The sequence below is a fragment of the Plasmodium knowlesi genome (assembly GCF_000006355.2).
Source record: "Plasmodium knowlesi strain H genome assembly, chromosome: 14".
NCBI lineage: Eukaryota > Apicomplexa > Aconoidasida > Haemosporida > Plasmodiidae > Plasmodium > Plasmodium knowlesi.
In genome coordinates this window covers 727,324-749,575 of record NC_011915.2, presented here as the reverse complement: position 1 = coordinate 749,575, position 22,252 = coordinate 727,324, and the positions used below count along the sequence as shown (strand labels likewise).

At 37.6% G+C, this 22,252-nt stretch overlaps 6 protein-coding genes across 6 annotated transcripts; 4 read left to right on the top strand and 2 right to left on the bottom strand.

Moving 5' to 3' along the window:
• Positions 1 to 927: 927 nt before the first annotated feature.
• PKNH_1416700 (protein kinase, putative) lies at positions 928 to 3,845 on the top strand (the record flags this gene model as incomplete). The annotated part of the gene is made up of 13 exons (XM_039113639.1): positions 928 to 1,118; positions 1,295 to 1,486; positions 1,715 to 1,756; positions 1,899 to 1,974; positions 2,151 to 2,196; positions 2,297 to 2,397; positions 2,505 to 2,523; positions 2,652 to 2,721; positions 2,888 to 2,947; positions 3,061 to 3,103; positions 3,211 to 3,293; positions 3,559 to 3,600; positions 3,785 to 3,845. The coding sequence occupies 13 exons, from the start codon at positions 928 to 930 to the stop codon at positions 3,843 to 3,845; spliced, it is 1,026 nt and encodes a 341-aa protein (XP_038970010.1).
• Positions 3,846 to 4,345: 500 nt separating this feature from the next.
• Positions 4,346 to 8,541, bottom strand: PKNH_1416600 (exportin-T, putative; the record flags this gene model as incomplete). The annotated part of the gene is made up of 4 exons (XM_002262020.1): positions 4,346 to 4,405; positions 4,565 to 4,726; positions 4,900 to 4,989; positions 5,119 to 8,541. The coding sequence occupies 4 exons, from the start codon at positions 8,539 to 8,541 to the stop codon at positions 4,346 to 4,348; spliced, it is 3,735 nt and encodes a 1,244-aa protein (XP_002262056.1).
• A 3,231-nt stretch (positions 8,542 to 11,772) lies between these two features.
• On the top strand, positions 11,773 to 12,933 carry PKNH_1416500 (transcription factor MYB1, putative; the record flags this gene model as incomplete). Its single annotated transcript, XM_002262019.1, has 1 exon — positions 11,773 to 12,933. One exon carries the CDS (start codon positions 11,773 to 11,775, stop codon positions 12,931 to 12,933), a length of 1,161 nt encoding a protein of 386 aa, XP_002262055.1.
• A 310-nt stretch (positions 12,934 to 13,243) lies between these two features.
• PKNH_1416400 (uncharacterized protein) lies at positions 13,244 to 14,194 on the bottom strand (the record flags this gene model as incomplete). Its single annotated transcript, XM_002262018.1, has 1 exon — positions 13,244 to 14,194. The coding sequence occupies one exon, from the start codon at positions 14,192 to 14,194 to the stop codon at positions 13,244 to 13,246; it is 951 nt and encodes a 316-aa protein (XP_002262054.1).
• Positions 14,195 to 15,654: 1,460 nt separating this feature from the next.
• Positions 15,655 to 17,758, top strand: PKNH_1416300 (CDP-diacylglycerol--inositol 3-phosphatidyltransferase; the record flags this gene model as incomplete). The annotated part of the gene is made up of 9 exons (XM_039113638.1): positions 15,655 to 15,697; positions 15,931 to 16,065; positions 16,203 to 16,242; positions 16,457 to 16,515; positions 16,728 to 16,782; positions 16,896 to 16,975; positions 17,089 to 17,184; positions 17,412 to 17,458; positions 17,690 to 17,758. The coding sequence occupies 9 exons, from the start codon at positions 15,655 to 15,657 to the stop codon at positions 17,756 to 17,758; spliced, it is 624 nt and encodes a 207-aa protein (XP_038970009.1).
• A 1,447-nt stretch (positions 17,759 to 19,205) lies between these two features.
• On the top strand, positions 19,206 to 20,293 carry PKNH_1416200 (conserved protein, unknown function; the record flags this gene model as incomplete). The annotated part of the gene is made up of 4 exons (XM_002262016.1): positions 19,206 to 19,385; positions 19,553 to 19,654; positions 19,818 to 19,911; positions 20,112 to 20,293. The coding sequence occupies 4 exons, from the start codon at positions 19,206 to 19,208 to the stop codon at positions 20,291 to 20,293; spliced, it is 558 nt and encodes a 185-aa protein (XP_002262052.1).
• Positions 20,294 to 22,252: the final 1,959 nt, after the last annotated feature.

Sequence of the window (22,252 nt, the reverse complement as noted above, 5' to 3'; positions counted from 1 at the left end):
CAATTTGATGCTCCAAACGAAATACATTTCGCACACCTCTTTTTGTTCCCTCGCCGTGATGATCGAAATGTGTGCAAGCCCTTTTATTTCCCCCATACATTACAAAATTGAAGAAAAGGAAACTGTTTGCGATCATCGTAGCGGGCCCGCTGACGTGAACACTGTTATGCGGACGAGTGGAGGAGGGAATTTACACGTGTGTACATGAAGGGGGGTGTCACTGATAATTCGATTTTAACAACATCGATGAGTAAAAAAAAAAAAAAAAAAAAAAAAAAAAAAGACAAAAGAGGGGGGTTATAAGTGTAGGATATACAATACCACATACAATGTGTTGTGATGTCCCCCCCCACAAAAAATCTCACTCATCAAGTGTAGGGACAAAGGATATGCTCCAAACTGTAGATAAAAAAACGCGAGTTCCAAAATGTAGCAGAATAAAATATTTTAAAAAAAAATAAAAATGGAAAAAAAAAAAAAATAGTTCACACCTTTTTATGTACCTGCATATGAAGTAATCCCAGTAGGCTTGCCTGTTGTGCGTTTCTATATTCTTTGTTCCTACGGCCTGTTCTGCCATTTGCCTTTTTATGACCTTGGCAAAGGTTGGCGGTAAAATGAGTGGCCAACGCTGAATTGATATTTCACTTCGAAGTGTTTCGAGGTATTTCTAAACATTTAGAAGCTTTCCCAATTTTTTTTTTTTTTTTTTTTTCTTTGTGGCTAACTTATCGTTGTCCTTGTTTTCGTCCCCACTTTGTGATATTTGTTCCGCAGCACAATTGTCTTATTTGTCTGAAAGTCCTTTTTCCTTTTATCCGAATTGGCATTCATCCAGACTTAAGTCCCACAAGTACACACAAATATAAGAGGCGGTGCCAATGTGTGGAACATTACGCAAACGCGTGGGTATACTTCAACGTGCGCATGTACACGCCGATAAGCATATACAATAATCTTGTTAATTTGGCCAAGAAGGTCAAAATGGAATGCGTTAGGAAGGAAGAGCCCAAGTATAAGTTGGTAAAACTGATCGGCAAGGGCACCTTTGGGAAGGTCTACTACGCTATTGATCTATGCACACAGGAACCCGTCGCGATTAAACGATCCCCCAAATGGTATGAAAAGTGTGCGATATGTGTGATATGTATGAAAAACAAGATTCTTACGTTAATGAGGAAGTGCTCGGTTTGACAGCTTTTCCTCGCATTCACACGTCGATACACCTGTAGACAGATCTACTGTCACCCTCAAATGTATGTCGCCCTCCCTTCCTTTTACGCCTACGAGCAAGGAGGAACAAAGTCTCGAGGGAAGTGGACCTCCTGCAGAAGATGCAGCACAGCGAAAACATAGTAAATTTAAAATCCATTTTTTACACCACGACGGAGAAGGGTTTTCGTATACAAAACATTGTCTTTAAGTATATGACGTACAGCCTGGGAAAATATATTCGATTTAAGAAACAGGAGAGGAAGGAAAACAAGTGAGCACAAAAGGAAAAAAAAAAAAAAAAAAAAAAAAGTATTAATAGATAAAATAAACGAGGCCAAAATAGTGAAGAACTAAATAAAGGCATTGTGTCAGCGCCTGTAAAGTCACCACGAGCAGAACGCACATTTTATTGTCCCCCCTCCCGCATATTGGATCAATTACATTTCCATAAAAAGGAACAACGACCATCCAATTGGTTTCATTTTTTCCTTCATCTCAGGAAAAATCGTATTTCAGCGTCTGACTTAAAAAGCATTATATAGTAAGGATCGAATGAGGATTCCCCTTGAATATGTCTTGGATTTAGCACATGTTGGATTTTCCATCGCTAAACTGAGCGGCTAGCCAAGTGACTGACTACACTGCGGCAATACATGCATCCTCCTGGACTGTTACCTTATCAGCCAAATATGTAAAGGAATCAAGCACTTACATGAACACAATTTAGCTCACAGGGATTTGAAGCCGGACAATATTTTGGTAATTGCGACACAGGAAGTAATCAATATATGCAACCTGCGCAAGTAGAAAAAAAAAAAAAAAAAAAAAAAAAAAAAAAAAAACATCGGGCAGACGAACAGATGAACAATGGTTCACCATCAAAACAGACACAACAATTCATCTTCCCCTTTCTTCCACTTAACACTTTCCTAAAGATTGATACAGGCTCATCCCCATTTAAAGTGGAAATATGTGATTTGGGTAAGCACACCGGAAGAAGCACATTTGTTGCTCTTTCTCCATTATTCACCCCAATATAGTAACCTCCCCTTTTTTCTTTTTTTTTTTTGTTACTCTCAAGGATCTGCAAAAAAAGTTGAAGAAAGCATCATCTCGATTCCGTACATATGTTCGAGATGGTACCGGGCGCCTGAGCTGTTATGCGGTTCCATGTATTACACGGTTAGACTGAATTCTCCAATTTGAAAAATCGCCTTTTATCCCCTTGGAAGTGAGTTAATGTGCATTTTCGTACTGATTAAACACTTCCCCTCATTACCATTTTACAGACGGACGTAGACCTATGGTGTTAGTTGCGCATCAATCTCATTATGTCTTGCAACATGGAACCTCTTTTTCCGTTTCATTTGCATTGCTCTGCTTATTCTTCTATAAAATTTATTTACTTTTTTTCATATTCGATTCTTTCTTTTCAGCCCTGGGGTGTATAATTTTCGAGCTGATAAATCTCTGTCCCCTGTTTCCGGGGAAATTCAAAAAAGACGAGTTAGTACTCATTCAAGAGAGCGAGATGGAGGAGTTGTAAAATGGCTAGCTAGCCGAATTGTGAAATAAGTTGTTTTTCTTTTCTTTAAATAATAAAGCATGTTTATTACTAGTTTGAATTAAACCTGTGACCTTCCTACCCACTTCTTCCTTTCCCCCTCTAAAGCATATCCGAAGAATGCTCACAGATTATAAATTTAATTGAAGTGTTGGGATCTCCAGGAATGTACAGTGTCGTGAAAGAGACAAACTATTTAGTCGTCATGGCGAATCGATTTCTTCTCAATGAAATAATCGCTTAAAATTTTTTTTTTTTTTTTTTTTTTTCTCTCTTTTAAGGAGTTTTTACGAAAGTATAAAGGGCCAAACCAGTAACAGGAATGTAAGGAACCTTCTCCTCGTTGTGACTTTAACCGTATATGCACTTGTGTGCTTGGCAAGTTTACTATTTCTTTGCGTCGCTAATTTACCGCATTCGCACTCCCTCAGAGAAATCTTATTAAGGAACTGTGCGGACTGAACATTCGACCCTTGTCCTGGAGCTCCATCCTGGGGGACATCTTGGAGGAAAGGTTAAAATGGACAAAGGAAAGACGCCCCCCAAAAAATTAATTTTTAACATCCTTGATAATGCATGATGTGAGAAGTTGGCAAATTGCGGAAATTCATTTACACGAATGGGGCCGAATTGCATTACGGAAAGAAAAAAAAAAAAAAAAAGAAGAAAACTTCAATGGCGCTCCATTTTTATTATCACATGCCTTTCCCAACCTAAGTGTGCCACCTATCCATCATTTGAGCGAAGTGAAATCACGTTTCACATAATACCCTTTGCAGTGAATGGGAGCTAATCGGCATCGTAGATGGTCTTTTGAAATGGTAAGCTTTCTGTGTGTGCTGCTCTACACTCATATTGTGGGGGTAGTGTCTTTGCGGGGATGATGTGTCTTCGACTATAACAGGTTGAAAATATATCAGGAATGGGCATATCTGCGACTTCTGTTCCCATTATAGGGCCCCTTTAAATATATAAAATATATTTTTTATTTTTTTTTATTTTAAGGAATCCAAATGAAAGATTAAAAATTGACGCAGTTTTGAGTAACCCTTATTTTGCTACATGACGAGGATAAAAAATTCAGATAAACAATAAGGGGAAGTAAAAAAAAAAAAAAAAAAAAAAAAAAAAAGTTAAAAGAAATGGGCGAAAAAAATTGTCGTAAGAATGGTATGACACATGGGGGAGGTATTATACACATGTACACAATTTAATAAGTTAGCAAAAACATCTAATTTATGTATCAAACTGGTGTGAAAATATACATAAATGAGTTTTCACTTTTTTTTTTTTTTTTTTTTTTTTTTCTTTTTTAATTTCGTAAATTTTTCTACATGAAGAGTTCATGCGACAGTGTGGCAAAATTGCACTCGGGTTTTATTTTGCAAACTCGGAAGCTTCGCAATTTTTTTTTTTTTTTTTTTTTTTTGGTTTGTTAAACGTTAGCCTTTGTGAATACACAGAGGCGGCGTTGTCAGTTTCTCTGCGTTACGCTTTTCTATCGTTGTATGTATACATTTTTCACCGTTACGTTGATGCGTACCGCGCACTGTTTCCTCTCCCTTCTTACGCAACAAAATTTGACAAAATTTGTCTGAACTGCTGTTGATTGTTCGCGTTGACGGCCTGCAAGTGGGTTAAAGAAGGAAAAAAAAAAAAAAAAAAAAAAAAAAAAAAAAAAAGCCATATGTATGTATAATTATATGAATAGGCTTGGCTTGTCACCTGCGTGAATGTGGCAATGCACACGTTTTCCGTTGCACAACTCTCCTTCGCCGCACTTACTTGCAACAAGACACCGATGTCGTTTCGGTTATTCTTGAACACTGAAAGTAGTGAATTCTGCAAACAGATTTGAGCGCTCTCAAGAATTTTGCTGGGTAGACAGCCGGCGTTGACTTTGAACCCGCAGAAGAGTCGGAAGATGTTCATTACTTCTTGGATTATCTGCAGTGAGGAATGGAGAGTGGAAAACGGAGCGTGAATGGACGGGTGCAATTGCGTACTTGTGCACTTGTGTAGGTACACATGCACGTGTTTAAAAATTAGGCCCGTTGGTGTGTGTTCGGGGGGGGGTCGCGGAGCAGGCGACTGTGAGAATGTTTGCGTGCCTGTATAACCCTCTTATTCTTGGGATCCGAATAATCAAGGGACTTGAGCGTTACACAAAGCGTGTCGATGATTTGGACGAGTGGGTATTTGCTCAGCACCTGCATGGGGGGAAGGAGGATAGGAGGGCGTTAGACAATGGTATAAGTAGGTGCACAGAAAATGGGCAAATCGATTGAAGAGGCAACTTTGTCAAAGGTATATGTTTGAATCCCCTTCAGGCAACATACCTCTTGCGCATTCTGCAAACAAGTGGCATTATTCAACATGTTCGAAAAGGTTTGAGCTGCATATAGGCAGATATTCAAATCACAGGTATTGCTATAATTTAGAGAAACAAGCAAAATGCTTGTAATGGCATCTGGACATTTTGCCTTCACCATATCTTCATTTGAAAAGGCTTGGCAAAATTCTTTATGTGTTAAGGCAATCAAATCGAGAGAAACAAAATTGTGAATGGCTGATGGAATGTTTAAAGATATGTTGTAAAGTATGAGGAGGAGTGGAGATAGTACAGAGTTCTGTTCTCTTTGCATTTCCAACGACTGCACAATTATGCACTTCCAAATGTTTAGGTGAATCTGCGTAATGTTCTGTATATATGGCTTAATAAACGTATCGTACGATTTTTCTTTATACGTGCATATTAGGTGGCATACTAATATGGCCAATTCGTTAAGTTCATTAAACAGATATTTTAGTTCTTCCTGAGAATTCGAGAAACACGTTGAGGCTTCACCTGATGAACCAACTCCAACAGTTGGATGTGATGATGGGGTCATCATGTTGAATGAAAGTAATGGGTTCTGAGTTCCCACTACAGCGGAAGTCGTTGCTCCGGCGGTATTAGTCTTCTGCAATTTTGTCATTATCATGTTGTACGAAATGTTGTAAAAGTATGGTAGAATTTTTATGGTGTAGTTGAGAGAGAGTTCCTTAAAAAGGTTCGATAGAATTCTATACGTGTAGAGCACAGAATCTCTAACAATGTAATTTTTGTAAAACAATTCTAACGCTTCGTGGATGATAATTCCTAACGTATTGTCTAAATCGTTTATCAATTCATCTGTCATGTTAATATTTACATTTTTGCATAATGCACCTATACATCTGATGACAACACTGCAGGTGAAACTCAGACATAGAACCTCATGCTGCGATTTGGATGAATTTATATAGACATTTTTTATGTTGGATAGATTTTCTAGTAACTTATTTAAAATTCCTTTAAAGAAAAAGATTCTATCTTTATAATTTGGGATAAGCTCTTCGTTGATTTTTTCATTTCTTGTGTTTAAGTCGGTGCACATACCCTGCATGGAAGTGGTATTGTTTAAATCTTTTACATCTCCACTTCCACTGTTCGTACTGCTCATTCGGTTAAAATTTATATTGGTTGGGTTGCCTCCTCTACCTTGCATTCCTTGCTGTTCCAGAAGGTGAATTTGATCATTGACCTCTCCCTTAGCTATCCTCTTTGCTCTGGAATAATCGTAATGCAATAGTAGCAAACCTGCTATTTCATAAATGTCGTTCTGATCCTCGTGGGTATAATTCACACCCGCGTAGATATATTTATACATAGATTTTATGTAGTCTTGATCAAGGGATAGCATATCCGCCAAGGTGGTATTATTAGCACTGTTGTTACCTGCTGGGTTTTTACTAGCAACCCGTTGGTACACACAGGGTATTTCTAAGAAGCTTTCCAACATCTGCAAAATTTCCTTCATGTAATTGCATATGACAAACGAATTTGCTTTCAAGAATTTTTTAAAAATATGCACCGACTTTTTTACCACTTTATTCTTACTACATCTAATCCCATTTGTAATAAAAACATGAAGAGAGTATTCTACGTATTGTGGATTTTTAATAAAAAAAGGGTTCAGTCTTTGGAAAATTTCCATGAGGTTTATATTTATAAGGCTATTATTGCAGCTGAGAATTTTACGGTTTTTTAGTAACTCCGCAAGGCAGTCAAAAAGCAAGTTGTTGTATTCTCCGTTCTGCATGTCTTGTACCTCTTTGGACATGTTTCCACTGGTATTTGCATTTGCCGTTCCTGTATTCGTTTTGCTTATACACGTGGTAGACACTACTGAAGAGTTGGCATCCTTGGCTGCACTTCCGCCGGCTTGCATGGTGCTTCCTTTATACTCAGTATAGATGGAAGTTGTGATGTAGAAGGCGTAGAGAGTGGATTCTATGGTGTTCCACTTCAAGTTGTCAAAATTTTCGTTCATATAAATAATGGCATTCTTAATAATTTCGATGGCTTTCAGTTTATTAAACAGTATTAATCTCTGGAAGAGTTTTTCAATATTCTCCCGAAAGTTGTTGAAAGTAATAAAATCTTCGTCTTCCTCATCGTAGAATTCTTCAATATACGCTGGAAATTGAAATTTGTTCACAGTGCTACATATTAGGGTATTAATAAAGAGGTTCATTTTGGCCTGCGGAATTTTATATCCATTTGCTGACGCCCCAAGAGTTACCTGTTGGCCGCTCATTCCTTCCTCAGCTGATGCAGACCCCATTACTGTCTTAAATTTGGTGAAGAGGAGACTGAAAAATTTTTCTACTGTGCTGGCGACGAAGAAATCATCTATCCCGTATATTTCCAAAGCATGTGGTAAAATCAAGAACAACATATCGGTAGCCTTGTCACATATTTCGTTGTACTTTGCACTATTCATTGGGTAATCCTTTAGCTTATTTATTTCATAAATAGATTCTACCAATTCAAGGCAAATGTAGTTTACAAGCTCCCCTTTCTTTAACATAATTTTTTTGTTCATATCATATGATATATCTAAAATTTTGGGTATATTTTGGAGGACATAAATGATATTTATATTTTCAATAAATTGAATTTTGTTCAATGGGTTCATTCCTTTACGTACAAGTGCTGTTAGGAAGGAGAAGCTGGATTCTGTAATGGAGTTATTTTGCCCATTAATGGTCTGATAGATGTAGGCGAGAATTTTATCATTGACGACATAGTTGATATCAATCCAGGTAACATACTTGGAGAGGGTAAAGATGCTAAGGGCACTTATGTCTTCAACGTTGGTGCTCATTATAAAATATAAGCACTCGATTATAATTGGAAGGTCGTTATTTTTTATTGCTTCTTTCAAATTGGTAGCTACCTGAACCCCTTTCGTAGAATACACGTTGTCTATGTATTCTACATCTAACATGTTCATTAATTTGAGAAAAAAATTTATATACATATTTTTTGCATTCATGTCGTTATTAACCATTATCAGATTTATGAGAAATTTGAACCCATCGTTCATGTTGTTTGGGTAAAGAAATTCTATTAGCGAGAGGTACAGTTGGATAATTTTGTTTACCACACAGGGATCGTCATTGGCTGTTGGGTATTTACTCTCCAAATAATTATACAGTGCATTTTTTACATACAGGAGGTCTTCTCCTTTAAGTGTCTTCAGCTTTTCTACAATTACATGGATGCAAAAGAATTTCACTTCCAACCTTTTGGAATCCACAAATTTGGCAACGCAGTACTTCCAGCTGTCTGCGGTATTCTGGAAATTTTCACAGTACTTTTGTGCGTCGCTCTTGCTGATACGGGTGCATTCATTTCCGTACAGGCACAGAATGGCCACCTCCAATTCGTCCATGGTGCGATTGGTTGTAGTGATTGTTGTGGTGTTGTCTTTATCTTGGTGCGTACACCTTGGAAAGAACTCCCCTCGAGCTCCCTTTCGACGGCTCTGGCACCTCCCCTTTCGACCTCTCTGGCACCTCCCCTTTCTGGAGCCTCGCGCAAAGGAAGCCGATCGGTGCACTCCTCAATAAATGTGCGCGATGGGTAGCTCCGCCTTGCAAAAACGAACAAAGCGTTTCCCTCCAATGGGTATCCCTTAATAGCGTCCAATGAACCTTCCTTCTATCTGCGTCCGATCAAAATGGTCAACGGGCGTAAAAAATGAGAAAAAAAATTATTCAAATGCCTATGTATCTATGTATGCATATACTTATCCTACTCTTCTGATCCTTCTTGTAGCTGTAAGTATGGTAGTGGGTTTGCTCGATGGCATTTGCCACTCAGGGTGGTGGTGGTCACGAATATGGAGAAAGAACTCTAAAGGTGCTTGCAGGATGGAATAATTTATCATACAATCGTGTTCTTCGCCCATAACATGTACTACTTTGTGCGTTTTTCTCTTTTCATTCCTCTTTCTTGTGGAATTTTTTTTTCTCTCTCTTTCTGTTTCTGTCCTTCTTACATAGCTACGCAGCACATGGGTCCCACCTGTGCCAATGGGGAAAATTATTTCTTGCGCACGGTGGACGGAAGACGATGCCAAATGGGAGTATCGAAATGGCAAAAATGTATATTGTACAGGGCAGCCTGCAGTTTTCGCATTAGTGTGAGCCCGCTAGTAAGTTACGCAGTGGCCGCATAGGTTCCAGGTTCCCCCTTGGTCGTGCGGGAATATACCAGCTGTTAAGTAACATGCGTTTGTAACATATGTTTGTAACATGCGTTTGTAACATGCGCTTGCGTATCCACTTGTAACAGGCCTCGGATTAATAAGTATGCCGCGTCAACATGTGGCAACCGACTGAAAAGTGTTCCTTAGGGGGAAGTACCCATATGAATGCATTTTTTTGGGGGATACTTTGAAAATGCGGCATGAGTATTTGTAATAACCAACGGGGATGCAGAGAGCCCTCTGCAGGGTTTCATTTCCCGTAGCTCAGTTGTATTCGCCTGGGTTGTTTTGGTTGGTCGGTTCATCGGTTGATTAGTTGATTCTTTTTTTTTTTTTGGCTGCTTGTTTGTTTTTCTTTAACCGTTCGGTTTGCGTTTTTTTTTTTTTCATTTCCTCCGAATTGCCCCTTTGAATTGACGACGTTCACACGTTCAATTCATTTTCAACGACAAAATGCACGCGGATTTGTTTCTCCTAAAAAAAATTATTTTACTGCAAGAAAAAAAAAAAAAAAAAAAAAAAAAAAAATGGCACTATTTTCCCTGTAACATATGCATATATATGTAAAACACCGGATTTGGTTCGACAAATAATTGGGATGGAAAAAAAAAAAAAAAGAGTCATCGCTCCCCCCCCCAATTTAATATACACGTTTTTATTATGCGTGATGCGGAAAAGGGATTGCCACATATACGGCAGTGCGCTACTGGCGGGAGGGGGGCGCACATAAAAAGGAAACACATACCCTGTGCAAATGTATCTTCATATGTACATATACGTATGCAATGGATACGCATATATGTTTACGTACGTATAGTATATATTTTATGATAAAATATGTATTCACAAATTTGTGGTTTTCTCCCACTACCCGGTAGCGCACTCCGAGGGACGACACCCTCCACTTGTCCTTCGGAACATCGCATGGTTCACCTCAGAATATTTTATAAATGTTTGATCTACAAATGGGGCAACGGTGCATGGTGTGAAAAGTAAACATAGCAGTTGTCGTACAGTTTGGGGTTCCTACATGTGCTAAGCGGAGGATTGCACAGTAGCAAATCGTAAGTGCAATATGCGTACAGGAAAAAGAAACTCCTTCCCCCCAAAATTGCTTTCACTGGAGTCTTCTTACCTCCTCGCGTGTGAAAAGAAGCATGCATCCTGATAACTACGTGGACTCAGCACATGCGTGAAGGCGGAACCTCCCCCCTCAAAATTTCTCTACCCAATGACGACCCTTTTTTTTTTTTTTTTTCTTTTTGGTACCTCTCGATCGTTCCAACGCCGTACAAATGTGGAACAGGTCCATAAGTCGCTTCACAAAACTGTTCCCCCCCCAAAAAAAAAGGGAATGTGGCATGTCGGATAAACCCGTCCTTTTTTTTTTTTTTTTTTTTTTTTTTTTTCATTAATTCGGCATTGTTTGCGCTTTCTCTTCGAAAGAATTCATGCCCTCATCTCCCATTGCAATTCTACCACGTTGCCACCACTTCTTATTAATATTTCTTGCACACGATGGGTTCTTCTCAAATGACTCATTCTTTATCAAAGACAAAGGAGCGCATTTTGTCGTAAAATCGTGTAAAGACGAACTCCTTCCCTATCTCCAAAATTAGAAACCTTACGTGGTAAATATAAGCGACCACATCGCAAGGAAAAAACCACATATATAATGCACTGTAATTGAAGGAAAGCATATACCTGTTCGCATGTGTATAGCCCCCAAGTGACACTCATTTCCGTTGCGGCAAAACGGGACGCAAGTGGACACGCCACTAAAAATAACCATTTGGCCAATTCGCGTAAAAGGAGAATATAAAAAATCCACAATTTGGAAGTGCAAAGGGGCAAATGTGCAGCATATTTTAAAAGGGCCAAATGAATTATCAGTAATGGTAATGAAGAGTAGGGAGCATTTCAGCAGGGTGTTCGTAAAATGAAAAAAAAAAAAAAGAAAATATATATACAACCATGAGCACACATAAACTCATACGTTTAACCGTATGTACCTAGAAATGTATTACGGAGAGGGCGGAGGATTTAACATTTCTACGGATTGATTATTCAAGCAAAAGGTGTAATGTAAAAGGAAGCATAAAAATAAGGAGGGGATGAAAGAACCACCGTTGGCTTAGTAACTTTTGCTTGAGTGCCTTTTTTAATTTTCAGGCATCGACTATGTGCGATAGGTAAGTTGCCAAGGGATGTGATCGGCATAAAAACGCACACACTTCGTACGTCTTAGCGGGTCAATTTGGAGGTTCACATAAGGGGAAAACTACGTGAGGAGAAGTGCATGAGGAGAAGAGCATGAAAAGTTCCGCGCCAATCGAGATTTATGATATTGCTTTAAGTTTTCCTGGTCCACCGTAGCACCACCACAGTGTGGTCCATCTGAACAGGTGAGCCATGTGGAGAGAAGCGTGTGAGGACGAGGGGGATGAGTTCGATAGTCTGTGGGCTTTGGAGGAGCGGGCGGAAAAGGAGTTGTCAGTTTTAGAGAAACTGATTGAACAGACAAAGGAGAACATAGAAAAACTGGACGATTATATAGATAGGAAGTACAAGGAAATAAAAACGCTAGCAAGTAAAAAGCCAACAAGAATAAATTGGGAAAAGGCACAAGGGAGAACACACATGTCGATGTTTTACCAAAAGGAATATGGATTCGCTCCATCCAATGAAGACGCATTAAAAATTACTGAATTCCAAATGAGTATATCAAATTATCGAAAAAAATATGAATATAAGAAAAGCGAATGGACGAAAAGAGAAATTGAACTTCTCTTCGACCTCGTGGAAAAAACGTCCAGAAAGTATGCCATTCGGTATTTAATAGATGAAAACTTACCTTACGATGTGAAGGTGCAAAAACGGAAGGAGATCGAAGATAGTAAGGATGTCAAAAATTTACTTTCAAAAATAAAATTACATTTTGATGCATTTCAAAAGTTGTCCACAGGAGGGGAGGGATTTACTGATTACCCCGAGGGATCACCTCCAGATGGAATAACAAATTTTGCGGAATTTTCGAACCATTTTTGGAATGAAGTGGCATCATATTTAACCAATACGCAGACAAGCAGGGAGTGCCAAAAGACGTGGCTCTACCACTGTTGTTTTGAAGATCCAAAACAAAAAAAATGGAACAAAGAAGAGAAAGAAAAATTGTTGAGCTTATGCAAAAAGTATGAAAAAAGAGAGTGGACTAATATAGCTAGAGAATTAAATACAAATAGAAGTCCCCTCTCCTGTTTTATGGAATTCATAAAGTTAACAAAAATGTATGAACAGTGCCATGATAAAGTGAAACTTGAAAGAATAGGGTTTAACCTTTTAGAGGATATACAACTCCAAATATTGGTGTCTATCCTTGGTGATAAAAATTGGAATGAAGTGAAACTCCACATGGAGAATCTGAACTCCAATAACAAGCGCGTTCAAATGAGAAAGGGTTTCAACCCTTGTACAGGGGAGAAGGATAAAAGGGTGAAGAAAAAGCTCAGTGACGAAATATCCTACAAGAGGAGGTATCTGCGTTTGGTTCGCGGGAGACGAGATATGCATTGAAATATATGAGGAATGAACCTTCTTTCTTCGCTGCAAATTTATTTATTTATTTTATTTTTTATTTTTTTTTTTTCGTTTTTACCATTTTGTATCTTCACTGTGTGGATGTGCAATGGGGTGGTGATTCATCAACGTAGCTCTACCCCTAAGAAGATACATCTCGTCAAATCTTGAAATGGCCTTCTGGCCCAGTATGTACAAAACTCCCATGTCGAAAAGTCTCAGCAAGAGGCATTAAGTGGAATGTGTACTGTTTCCAGCGTTTCCAGGTCTAGTAACCTACTGGGTATATCTTCCAACGGAACAATTCCTAAAGACCCTTCATCTCAATTTCCATCTGCTCGTGTTCATCGCTAAGCTGTTTCCTTGAAAAGATCAAGTAGCCTGTATGCGTCTTGTTCTCCTTCTGCCGAAGTCTATACAATGGATTACCTGTGACTACCTGGGCCCCAGACAGGTTCTTCCCGTCGCCTTCAGGATGACTCGTTTCATTAGTCCTGTCTACCTTGGAGTAGTTTTCTCTTTTTGATCGGGTTGAAGATCCTTCATTAAGAATAATTTCCCAAGATTTGTTGACGAGTTCGTAAGTAACAATTTCGCAGAACTCATTCTGTTCTAGTGCTTCAATAATTTTGTAGACCTGTTCAATGCATGGAAGAAAAATAACAAAAGAACCTCTTTCCTTGAGGACCCTTTTTATGCTAGGGACACAAAGCCATGGATTAGGCATGTCCAAAAAAACAGAATCTATTTCTTCAGGTTCAAACTGTACAAAGGAATCATTTATTACATCTTTGTGGTGAAATTGGATATTATTTTTTACATTTTCAAAATTAGAAAATTCGTTTTTTACTTCTAGATAACGTTCTTCATTATATTCGAAGGTGTGAACAATTCCTTTTGGCAAAACACAACTCGCTAGCGCGTAGGTCAAGCAACCCGTACCAGTTCCAGCTTCAATTATTTTTTTATTTGGCAAAGCATTACACAATAAACAGATAAATGATATATCATGTTCATACAATGTTTGCGTTTTCTTTTTTAAACTTTGGGCTATAAATTCTGGGGTCCTTCTTAATACATAAATATAATTCCTACACCCACTGTCGTATATTTTGCTTCCATAGTTTTTTCCTATTATGTCCTTATGTAGAAAGGTTCCTTTTTTGTTCGTCAGAACTCCATCTTTTCTGAGCTTCACAAGATCAATGTTCTCTTGGTCCGTGTATAGAATGACGCTGTCGTTCTCCTTCACAACCATTTTGCACAACTTTACTGATCAGTAATTTTGTACTTTTAGAAAATATTATTAAGATATTTTCTCATATGAAGCGGCAAGTATACATGTTTGTTTATATACTAGTCTGTTGGGTTTCGTCTTCACTTGGGTTTGGTGACTTCCCCAATGGTTTGTCACTGCTCTCACATATGTTCAGGTCGGTAGGTGGGGTTCTGAGATTAGGGTTTCAATTCGGTGTGTACGACATTGTCTCATTTCTTCGAATGATGAGACACCTCCCCCCTCTTGGCGCAGCAACCGTACTCAGGTGAATTCTACCTCTACGTGCAGGTGGGATTGCGTTGCAAGCTCAAAGGGGGGTGAAAACGAAACAAGAGAAATCTTCTCTTTTTAGCAATTTTTAATCATTGCTTGATTCTTACGATGGAAGGATTTCCCCCCCGAAGTGCGATCAAATATGAGCGCGCTTTTTTTTATAAAATTTTTCTTTTCTTTTCTTTTCTTTTTTTTTTTTTTGTTTTCTTTTTTTGGGTGAATAATTTTCCCTACATGGGAGAAGCAAATCCGATTACGCACGCGAGAGATGTATTTTAAATCACAACTAATTTTAACGTAATGAGGTAGAAAAAGAAGTTTTCGAAGGAAGGGCGGTTAGGCAAGAATGCCCAGGTAAACTTTTTGCGTATTGAAAAATAGGAAGCGAGTAGTGCTTCTGTGTATCCGCGTAATTACACGCCTCCGGTTACGCGTATGCGGGAGAAGGCCAAACGGAGAGGCTGAAACGGTGAAGTCGATGCTGAAGACTGTAACTTTAGTGCGCCGCGCCCGGCTCGGCTAAAAATTCCTTCCATGTGTAAAAAAGATGCCTGTGTATTTTTCTTTTCACAAGTTCATTTTTTCTTCTCTTACCGTTCTTATAATTTTTTTTTAAAAAAGAAAGGGGGTACCAGATAGTATGTACTTATGCATCACTCAGTATGTAGCTCACAACTCGCAACTTTTACCATTTCGTTTGTTCTCCACACTCAAGCTGGCACATACATTCCTGCTCAAAGTATATCTGTTTTTTTTTTTTCTTCTTTTTTTTTTCGTCTCTTTTGTTAATATTTGCCAACTAGTTAACAGATAAAGCATCTTTTCTCCATCTTTTTTTTTTTTTTTTTTTTTTTTTTTTTTGGCACACCACATTATTTGACAGGAGAAATGCTTGTACGCAAGTTTGCTTAAGGTGATAATGCCTATGATTACGTCGTAATACATTAACACCCCCATGTGTGTATTTTTAAACAACACTAGTATGCAGAAAATTGCGAAATATCAATCCTTAATTTAAGTACCGATACTTGTAAATTCTCTATGCGATACGTTGAGTTGTCTGCTACATGAGAGAAAAAAAAAAAAACTGAGCCGCTCACCGCAGAACTTCAGAGAGTCGAAAAATAATTCAACCCGCTTAAACCAGAACTCAACGTTTTTTCAAAATGAAAAATAAAAATGTGTATTTCTATATACCGAATATCATTGGTTAGATGAAAAACCTTATATACGTCTGTATCCGTTTGGGCGCACAACCATGTCCACTTTACCGTTATGGCATTATCACATTTACGCGTTCAGACGAGCATTGCAAGGAATGTGTCTGCGCATGCTGCTGCTCTTACACTCTATGTTTTCCTACGCGTAAGGCTTGTTTATGATTATGGACTCATCTAACGACTCATTGACATTCCCTTTTTCCCCCTCTCCCACTTCCAAAGGCTACATTCGGGTTATTTTAGCTCTGTGGGGCTTTATGATATGTCGGAAGAACCTAATTTTGTTTGGCTTCCTTTACGGAACGAGTCAAATACTAGATGCCTTTGATGGATGGACAGCGAGAAAGTTTAATCAAAGTAGGTGTGCCTAGAGGGAGGGGAGCAGACCTCGCGGCGTAGCGAAAAAGTACTCACATACCTATGTACATATGTACATACATATGTGTGTATCCATTAATGTATATTCCTGCATGTGCATATATTATTTCCCGCAGCTTCTGTATTCGGCCAAATATTAGATCAAATCACGGACAGGTAGGCCCATCGTTTGGATTCCGACAGGGAGATAACCATTATTTTTCGAAAAAAAAGGAGAATTTTAAATGGCTCACTATGCACAGTATTGTAGAGAAGAAGGACGCAAAATATAAAATTTGCACCATCCCTGTGAAGTCACCCTAAGCAATCAAGTGTAATTTTTTTTTTTTTTTTTTTTTTCATTTTCTTCCCTTCCTGTGTGTCACCTTAGACTGTCGACAACCCTTCTGTACCTGCTCAATGGAAACGTCTACGATGAGTACATCATTGGTAAGCTCTCCGAACAGAACGGGATTAGCGAAACTGTATAGGAATATGACGGAGCTAAGACAACACTAACAGGATGAGAAAGTCGCAGTGGTCCCGTTACTTCACCGCACAAAGAATCTGTGATGGTTGTGTTGATATGCGCATACACTTCATTTTGTGTGTATATTCTAAATGATACTTTTTTTTTTTCTATTTGTTTCTTCTCCTCCCAGCGATTGGACTAATCATGATTGCCGACATAGGAGGGCACTACTTTCACTCATCATCGTAAGGATGAAACTATTTTTGAGTTTCTTAGAAATGCTTAGGTGCACGTGTGTGCATGAACCTATACTTGTGTGTGCATACGCCCCATGGCATATTCGCCCCCTCCTTTTCAGATGCGCCATAGCGGGAAATAAAACGCACAAGAAAATCGAGAAGGGAAATCGGCTGCTGAAGCTGTACTACGAGAGGCCGGGTATGGGCACCATTGGGCACATTACACATGCGCGCGTGTATGAAAATGAATATACATACCAACATACATACGTAACTGCATACACGTCGACACATCTTTTCCCCTTCGCGCAGTCGTCATGGTCATTTGCATCATCGCCTACGAGTCCTTCTGGTTTGCCGCCTACATGTTTAAGGTTACCCCCAAAAATGACATCCTCCACATAATAGGTAACATAAAAAAAAGAAAAAAAAAAAAAAGAGATAAGGAATATGCAAGTATGGCACAAACAGCTGAGGAAATTTTAGGATATTTAGATTTTTGCAACAAGAGTGTTTTTCCTTATTTGGTTCTGTTTACCTTACCTCAGTTACCCATTTTATTGTGCATACTCATTTTGTTATTGTGTAGTTTATTTTTTACATATTATTATTATTTCTTTTTTTCCTCCCCACAGCCCATTACGCCCTACTATTTTCCTCCCCCCTGGCGGCATTTAAAATGGTACACAAATTAGAAGAAGCTGAAATTGCCACGAGCACTTATGTGGCTTCTTACGTTCACATATATGTGCGGCTGTGTTGCCCCCCGCTTTTATTTCTATGCATATGTCCATTGTGCATGTTTTGCAAAGCGCATTTGCGCGCACAAAAATGCGAATGTAAATAAGCACATCAGTTCATATGTGAGTACACACACACACACACACACAAACATCCTCCTCTTCTTGGCTAGTTCACGAACATCTCGCAGGGAATACACGGCGTAAAATGCCTCGTGGATATGGACAATAAGAAGAAATGAAAGAGATAATGGCACCAAAGTTTTTTCATCTTTTAGTTGTGCAGTGTACGTGTTGATTCATTTAATAATTCTTTGATTTATGGATTTTTTTTTTTCTTTTTTTTTATTCTTTTCAAACTTTTTAACCTTACTATCTTTTCAACCTTTTAAACCTTGTTGTTAACAAAATGATACATTTTGATGTGATCAGATCAGATACAACGAAAAAAAAAAAAAAAAATTAAGGTACACAATTTGAAAGGGGGGAAAAAACACAGTATTGAGAAAATTAATTAAAAAAAGAGAGTTCCATATGTAATTGCATATACCTTTTTTACCCACGCTTTGGAATTAACTTTTTATGTTCATGCGTTACATGGATGTTTTTAAGTTTGTACGCAAAGTGTATAACGTTTGTATGAGAAGAGTATATTATTTTGTATGTACATATGGGGGGGGGATCTCATTTGGGTGGGCACATAGTGCATGTTCTAAGCGTGCATGTATCATATGCGACGTAATATATGTACTATTTTCGTGTGTTTGCGAACCTTTACATATCATCGCATGCTCCCTGCAACCCCACAGAGGCATTTTTGCTGCACTTACGTAATAGCACCAAATAAGTACGGCACCATTTTTTTTTTTTTTTGAAACTAAGAATATACTGCAAAATATAAATTAGCAAAAAGGTGTAAAAATGATGAAACTTCGTAGCGTAACAAAACGAATTTATATACCATATAATGCATCGCTTAAGGAAGCAGAAGAATAAATAACAAACTAAAGAACTAAAAAAAAAGAAAACACCCTTTCTTTTATTTGTAATTTCGTTTGTTATGAATATATTCTTCCTACGTGGAAAAGGGAAAAAAGGAAGATCTGAAAAGGATAATTTTTTTTTTTTTTTTTTTTTCCTTTTAAATGTCAAACAAATTTTAATTTACATCAGCTGGCGGAATGTGCGTACAATTGTACATTAATTATTTTCGTCGTTTTTTTTTTTTTTTTTTTTTTCCTTTTTTACCACTTTTAAAGATAGCGGGCGGAATAATATATGCAGTAGCGAATTCATTTATTTATGCTAAAACATTTATACATATATGTTGTATGCAGGATTTTAAAACTAAAAATTATGTCAATTTTCGGAGTTTGTGTTACCTTTTTTGGTAATTAGGTATAAGAAAAGCAGAAAGCAAAAAACCAACTGTCCTTCATATTTGTGCGAACGCAATTAGAAAAGTACTTCCAACAGTTAAAAAAACATTATTTTAATAATAAGTTGATTAAAACTAGTATGCTTTCTTAAACTTTTTCACTAAAATTGCATATTTATATCTATGCTGAATTATTATATTCTGGAAGCAGCCAAAGCGTTAAACATCAATTTGTAATTTAAATTTACACAGATATATAACTATATATAAAATACCTGAACATACGTGTAAATTAAAAAAAAAAAAAAAAAATGGCTAGCTCTTCGGAGAAGCAGGAGGAAATAATTAATTTGAAGGATGCCTTCAATCTGAGCATTCTAAACAGGGAAAATACCTTACTAATTAATAATGGAAACGATGACGAATGTTTTCCGCATGCTATTCTGATGGACCGGAGGAGTATCGACCTCTTTAATATGGATTTGACAAAGGTAACTGCGTGGGAACACAAACGCGCCGTTGTAGTAACGTGTGTGCATCACTTCTATTGATTGCGCATTGGTTTGCACTGCTTGCAGGCTATTACTGTGCGCGTGTGTAAGTAAGGAAAAATTGTCAACACTTTTTTTTTTTTTTCTCCTTCCTTTTTGACCCTTAGTACCAAAAAAGCGAGTACAGAAGAATTTTTAATTTGAACTCACGACAACTTACTGACGAACCAAAATTTACGTCTGAACCTTCGGCAAATGAAAAATCATCGGTATGAACTGCACCCCTTTCCCTTTTTTTTCTGTTCTTAAACTGCGTGTTTCTGAAAATTACTCCCACACAAGGATTGTATTTCCACTTTTTCCATTTCGTCTACTTTTTATAACCCATATATTTTTTTTTTTTTTTTGTTGTTGTTGTTTTGCCCGTTGTAGGATGCTGAAGATATGGACAAAAAAAAAAAAAAGGAGGATAGCACTTTAAAGCCTCGAATTCATACCATTTTGAGTTTCTTTGTGCCATTTATAGGTTTGTTAAAAGGGGAAAAGGGAATAAAATATATCGATATGCATATTTATAGATTCCACTTCTTTGATACAAATATGCAATAATACGTGGAATGTGCCCAAATGGGCAGGTATACCGTCCGCGCAAAGGTGCACACACCATTTATTTACACGTTTTCCATTTGCATGCCTCCCTCCTTTTTTTTTTTTTCTGTTTCTTAGGCTGCCTGTCCTATTTGTTTAGTTTAAAATATGATGAATCTTCGCCTAGACGCAAATATGCCAGTCGAGCGCTGTGTGTTGGCAGCGCCTTGAGCGTCATTTACTCCTTTGCCCTATGTTCCTTGTTGGGTCACTATGTTTATCAGTATAACTCTGAAGACTTCTATGGATATACATATTAGTTCGATGTGTGCATTTATGAATGCGCATTCAGAAGTGTGTACACACGGGTGTAAACAAGCATGTGCATGATTCTAGTGGATCCCACATTTGATGTTCAATAATTCGTTGTGCAAGCACTCCTTTTTTGCACCTCTTACGCGTTGCCATTTTTTTAGTAATTTTTTTCATCATGAGCATATGTGTATATCCGTTTGGGATGGTTCCCTGGGAAGGCGCAGTTGTCAATTTTAATTTTAAATAAGGTTTCATTTCGTAAATTCTGCTAACTTAAAGTACTACGCTCATGCTGCTTACTCTGCTGACTATGCTCACATTGCAATATTTCGTTCATTTTGTTTATTCGCTCATCCTCTTTATTTATTTTAATTTAACTTAATTAACCTTCATTTATTTCATTTTAATTAATTTATTTTAAGTACATTTTAGCAGCGGTGTCGTTCGGCCCGGCTAGCTAAAAGGATGCCTAAGCGTATTGCATAAAAAGAAAATAAATAAATAAAAAAAAGTAGAAATTGCCTGAACAGGTCATGCGTTTTTTCCAGCTCTCCGATTATTTCTCGCAAAATGATATATTGAAGTGTAGAAGGCAAAAGGGGGCAGACGGAAGAAGGACGTGAAGTGGACGAGTAAAGAATGAAGGACACCATTGCACAGCATACTATTTCAGTTACTTCCTCTTGTCCCATACAAAAGGATGTTCTGATTTGCCCACAAAAATCTTTTATCAGGTGTACTCACTACCATTTAATTGCATAACTAGTGTATGTATTTATCGATATGGCAGTAGGGTATGTCTTGCATATCTATATACTTTTTTGCAAACACGAAACATACTGTGTGTCCTATTTGCTTTCATGAGCAGAAGTAGGTCTTTCACACAGCCATGCTTGTTCGAATCATTTCGCTTTAGTAACGCTTATTTTTGGCAAATTTTAATAAATTCCCTTAAATATGTTAAATTTTATTACATTTTGTCAAAAATTGCTAAATTTTTTTAAAACGCTTTTCTTAAATTTATTTGGTCAAATAGGAAATAACCTTTTTTGCAGTCTACACAGGGCTAAGCATGGTGTGATGATTGCAGAAAATATAATGGACGTATTTTTGAAATGTCTTTTTTTTTTTTTTTTTTTCCCTAGATAATTTGACGGAACGATGAGGAGGTGCTCTTAATGGGAAAATACACTATTGGACATAAAATTTGGTGAATCAAAAACGCTATATTGAAATTTGGCGAGCGTGCAAAATGATGATATTCCTACATGTTGTGAGCGTGGGGGACTATATTTACGTAAACATTTGGATATTCGCAAGTTAAGCATAAAAAAAAAAAAAAAAATTCTCCATTTTGATATACGTAACTATTTTTATTTCCAGGAGAATGTAACAGCAGTTGTGGTCCCCCTTTTTCGTTCTACATATAAATGGCATATGTAACTCTTCCTTTGAAAGGTTCCTAAGGTTGTTATGCGAAGAAAGTTTTAAGCGTGCGACACGCTGCCTGCATTCGCAGAGTTATGTGTGCACATATATATCTATATATGCAATCCCGGAATACTTAGTAAAATAGGCAGCTGGAAAATGGGTGTGTCGTTGTTCATTCAGTTAAAGTAGCTCACATGGAGGAAAGAGAAACACAATAGGTTGGAGGAAGTACCATCTTTTCAAAGCATACGATTCGTTATTTATGTGTACATGTGCACATATGCACGGAATGGGGAGGAGCGGTTCACTTCAGAATGTCCCTGTTGTAAATATGTCCATGATATCCCCCCCCTTGCGAAAACAAGTACACCATATATAAGTGGAGTCACATTTTATGAATTACTTTTCCATTCATTTTTTTTTTTTTTTTTCTTTTTTTTTTTTACAATTACATATCCCACAAAAGGTGTTTTTACATGCTTCCCCTTCTTCACAACACAGCGGTGGTATTTCGTTTTATACCCTCCTAGCAT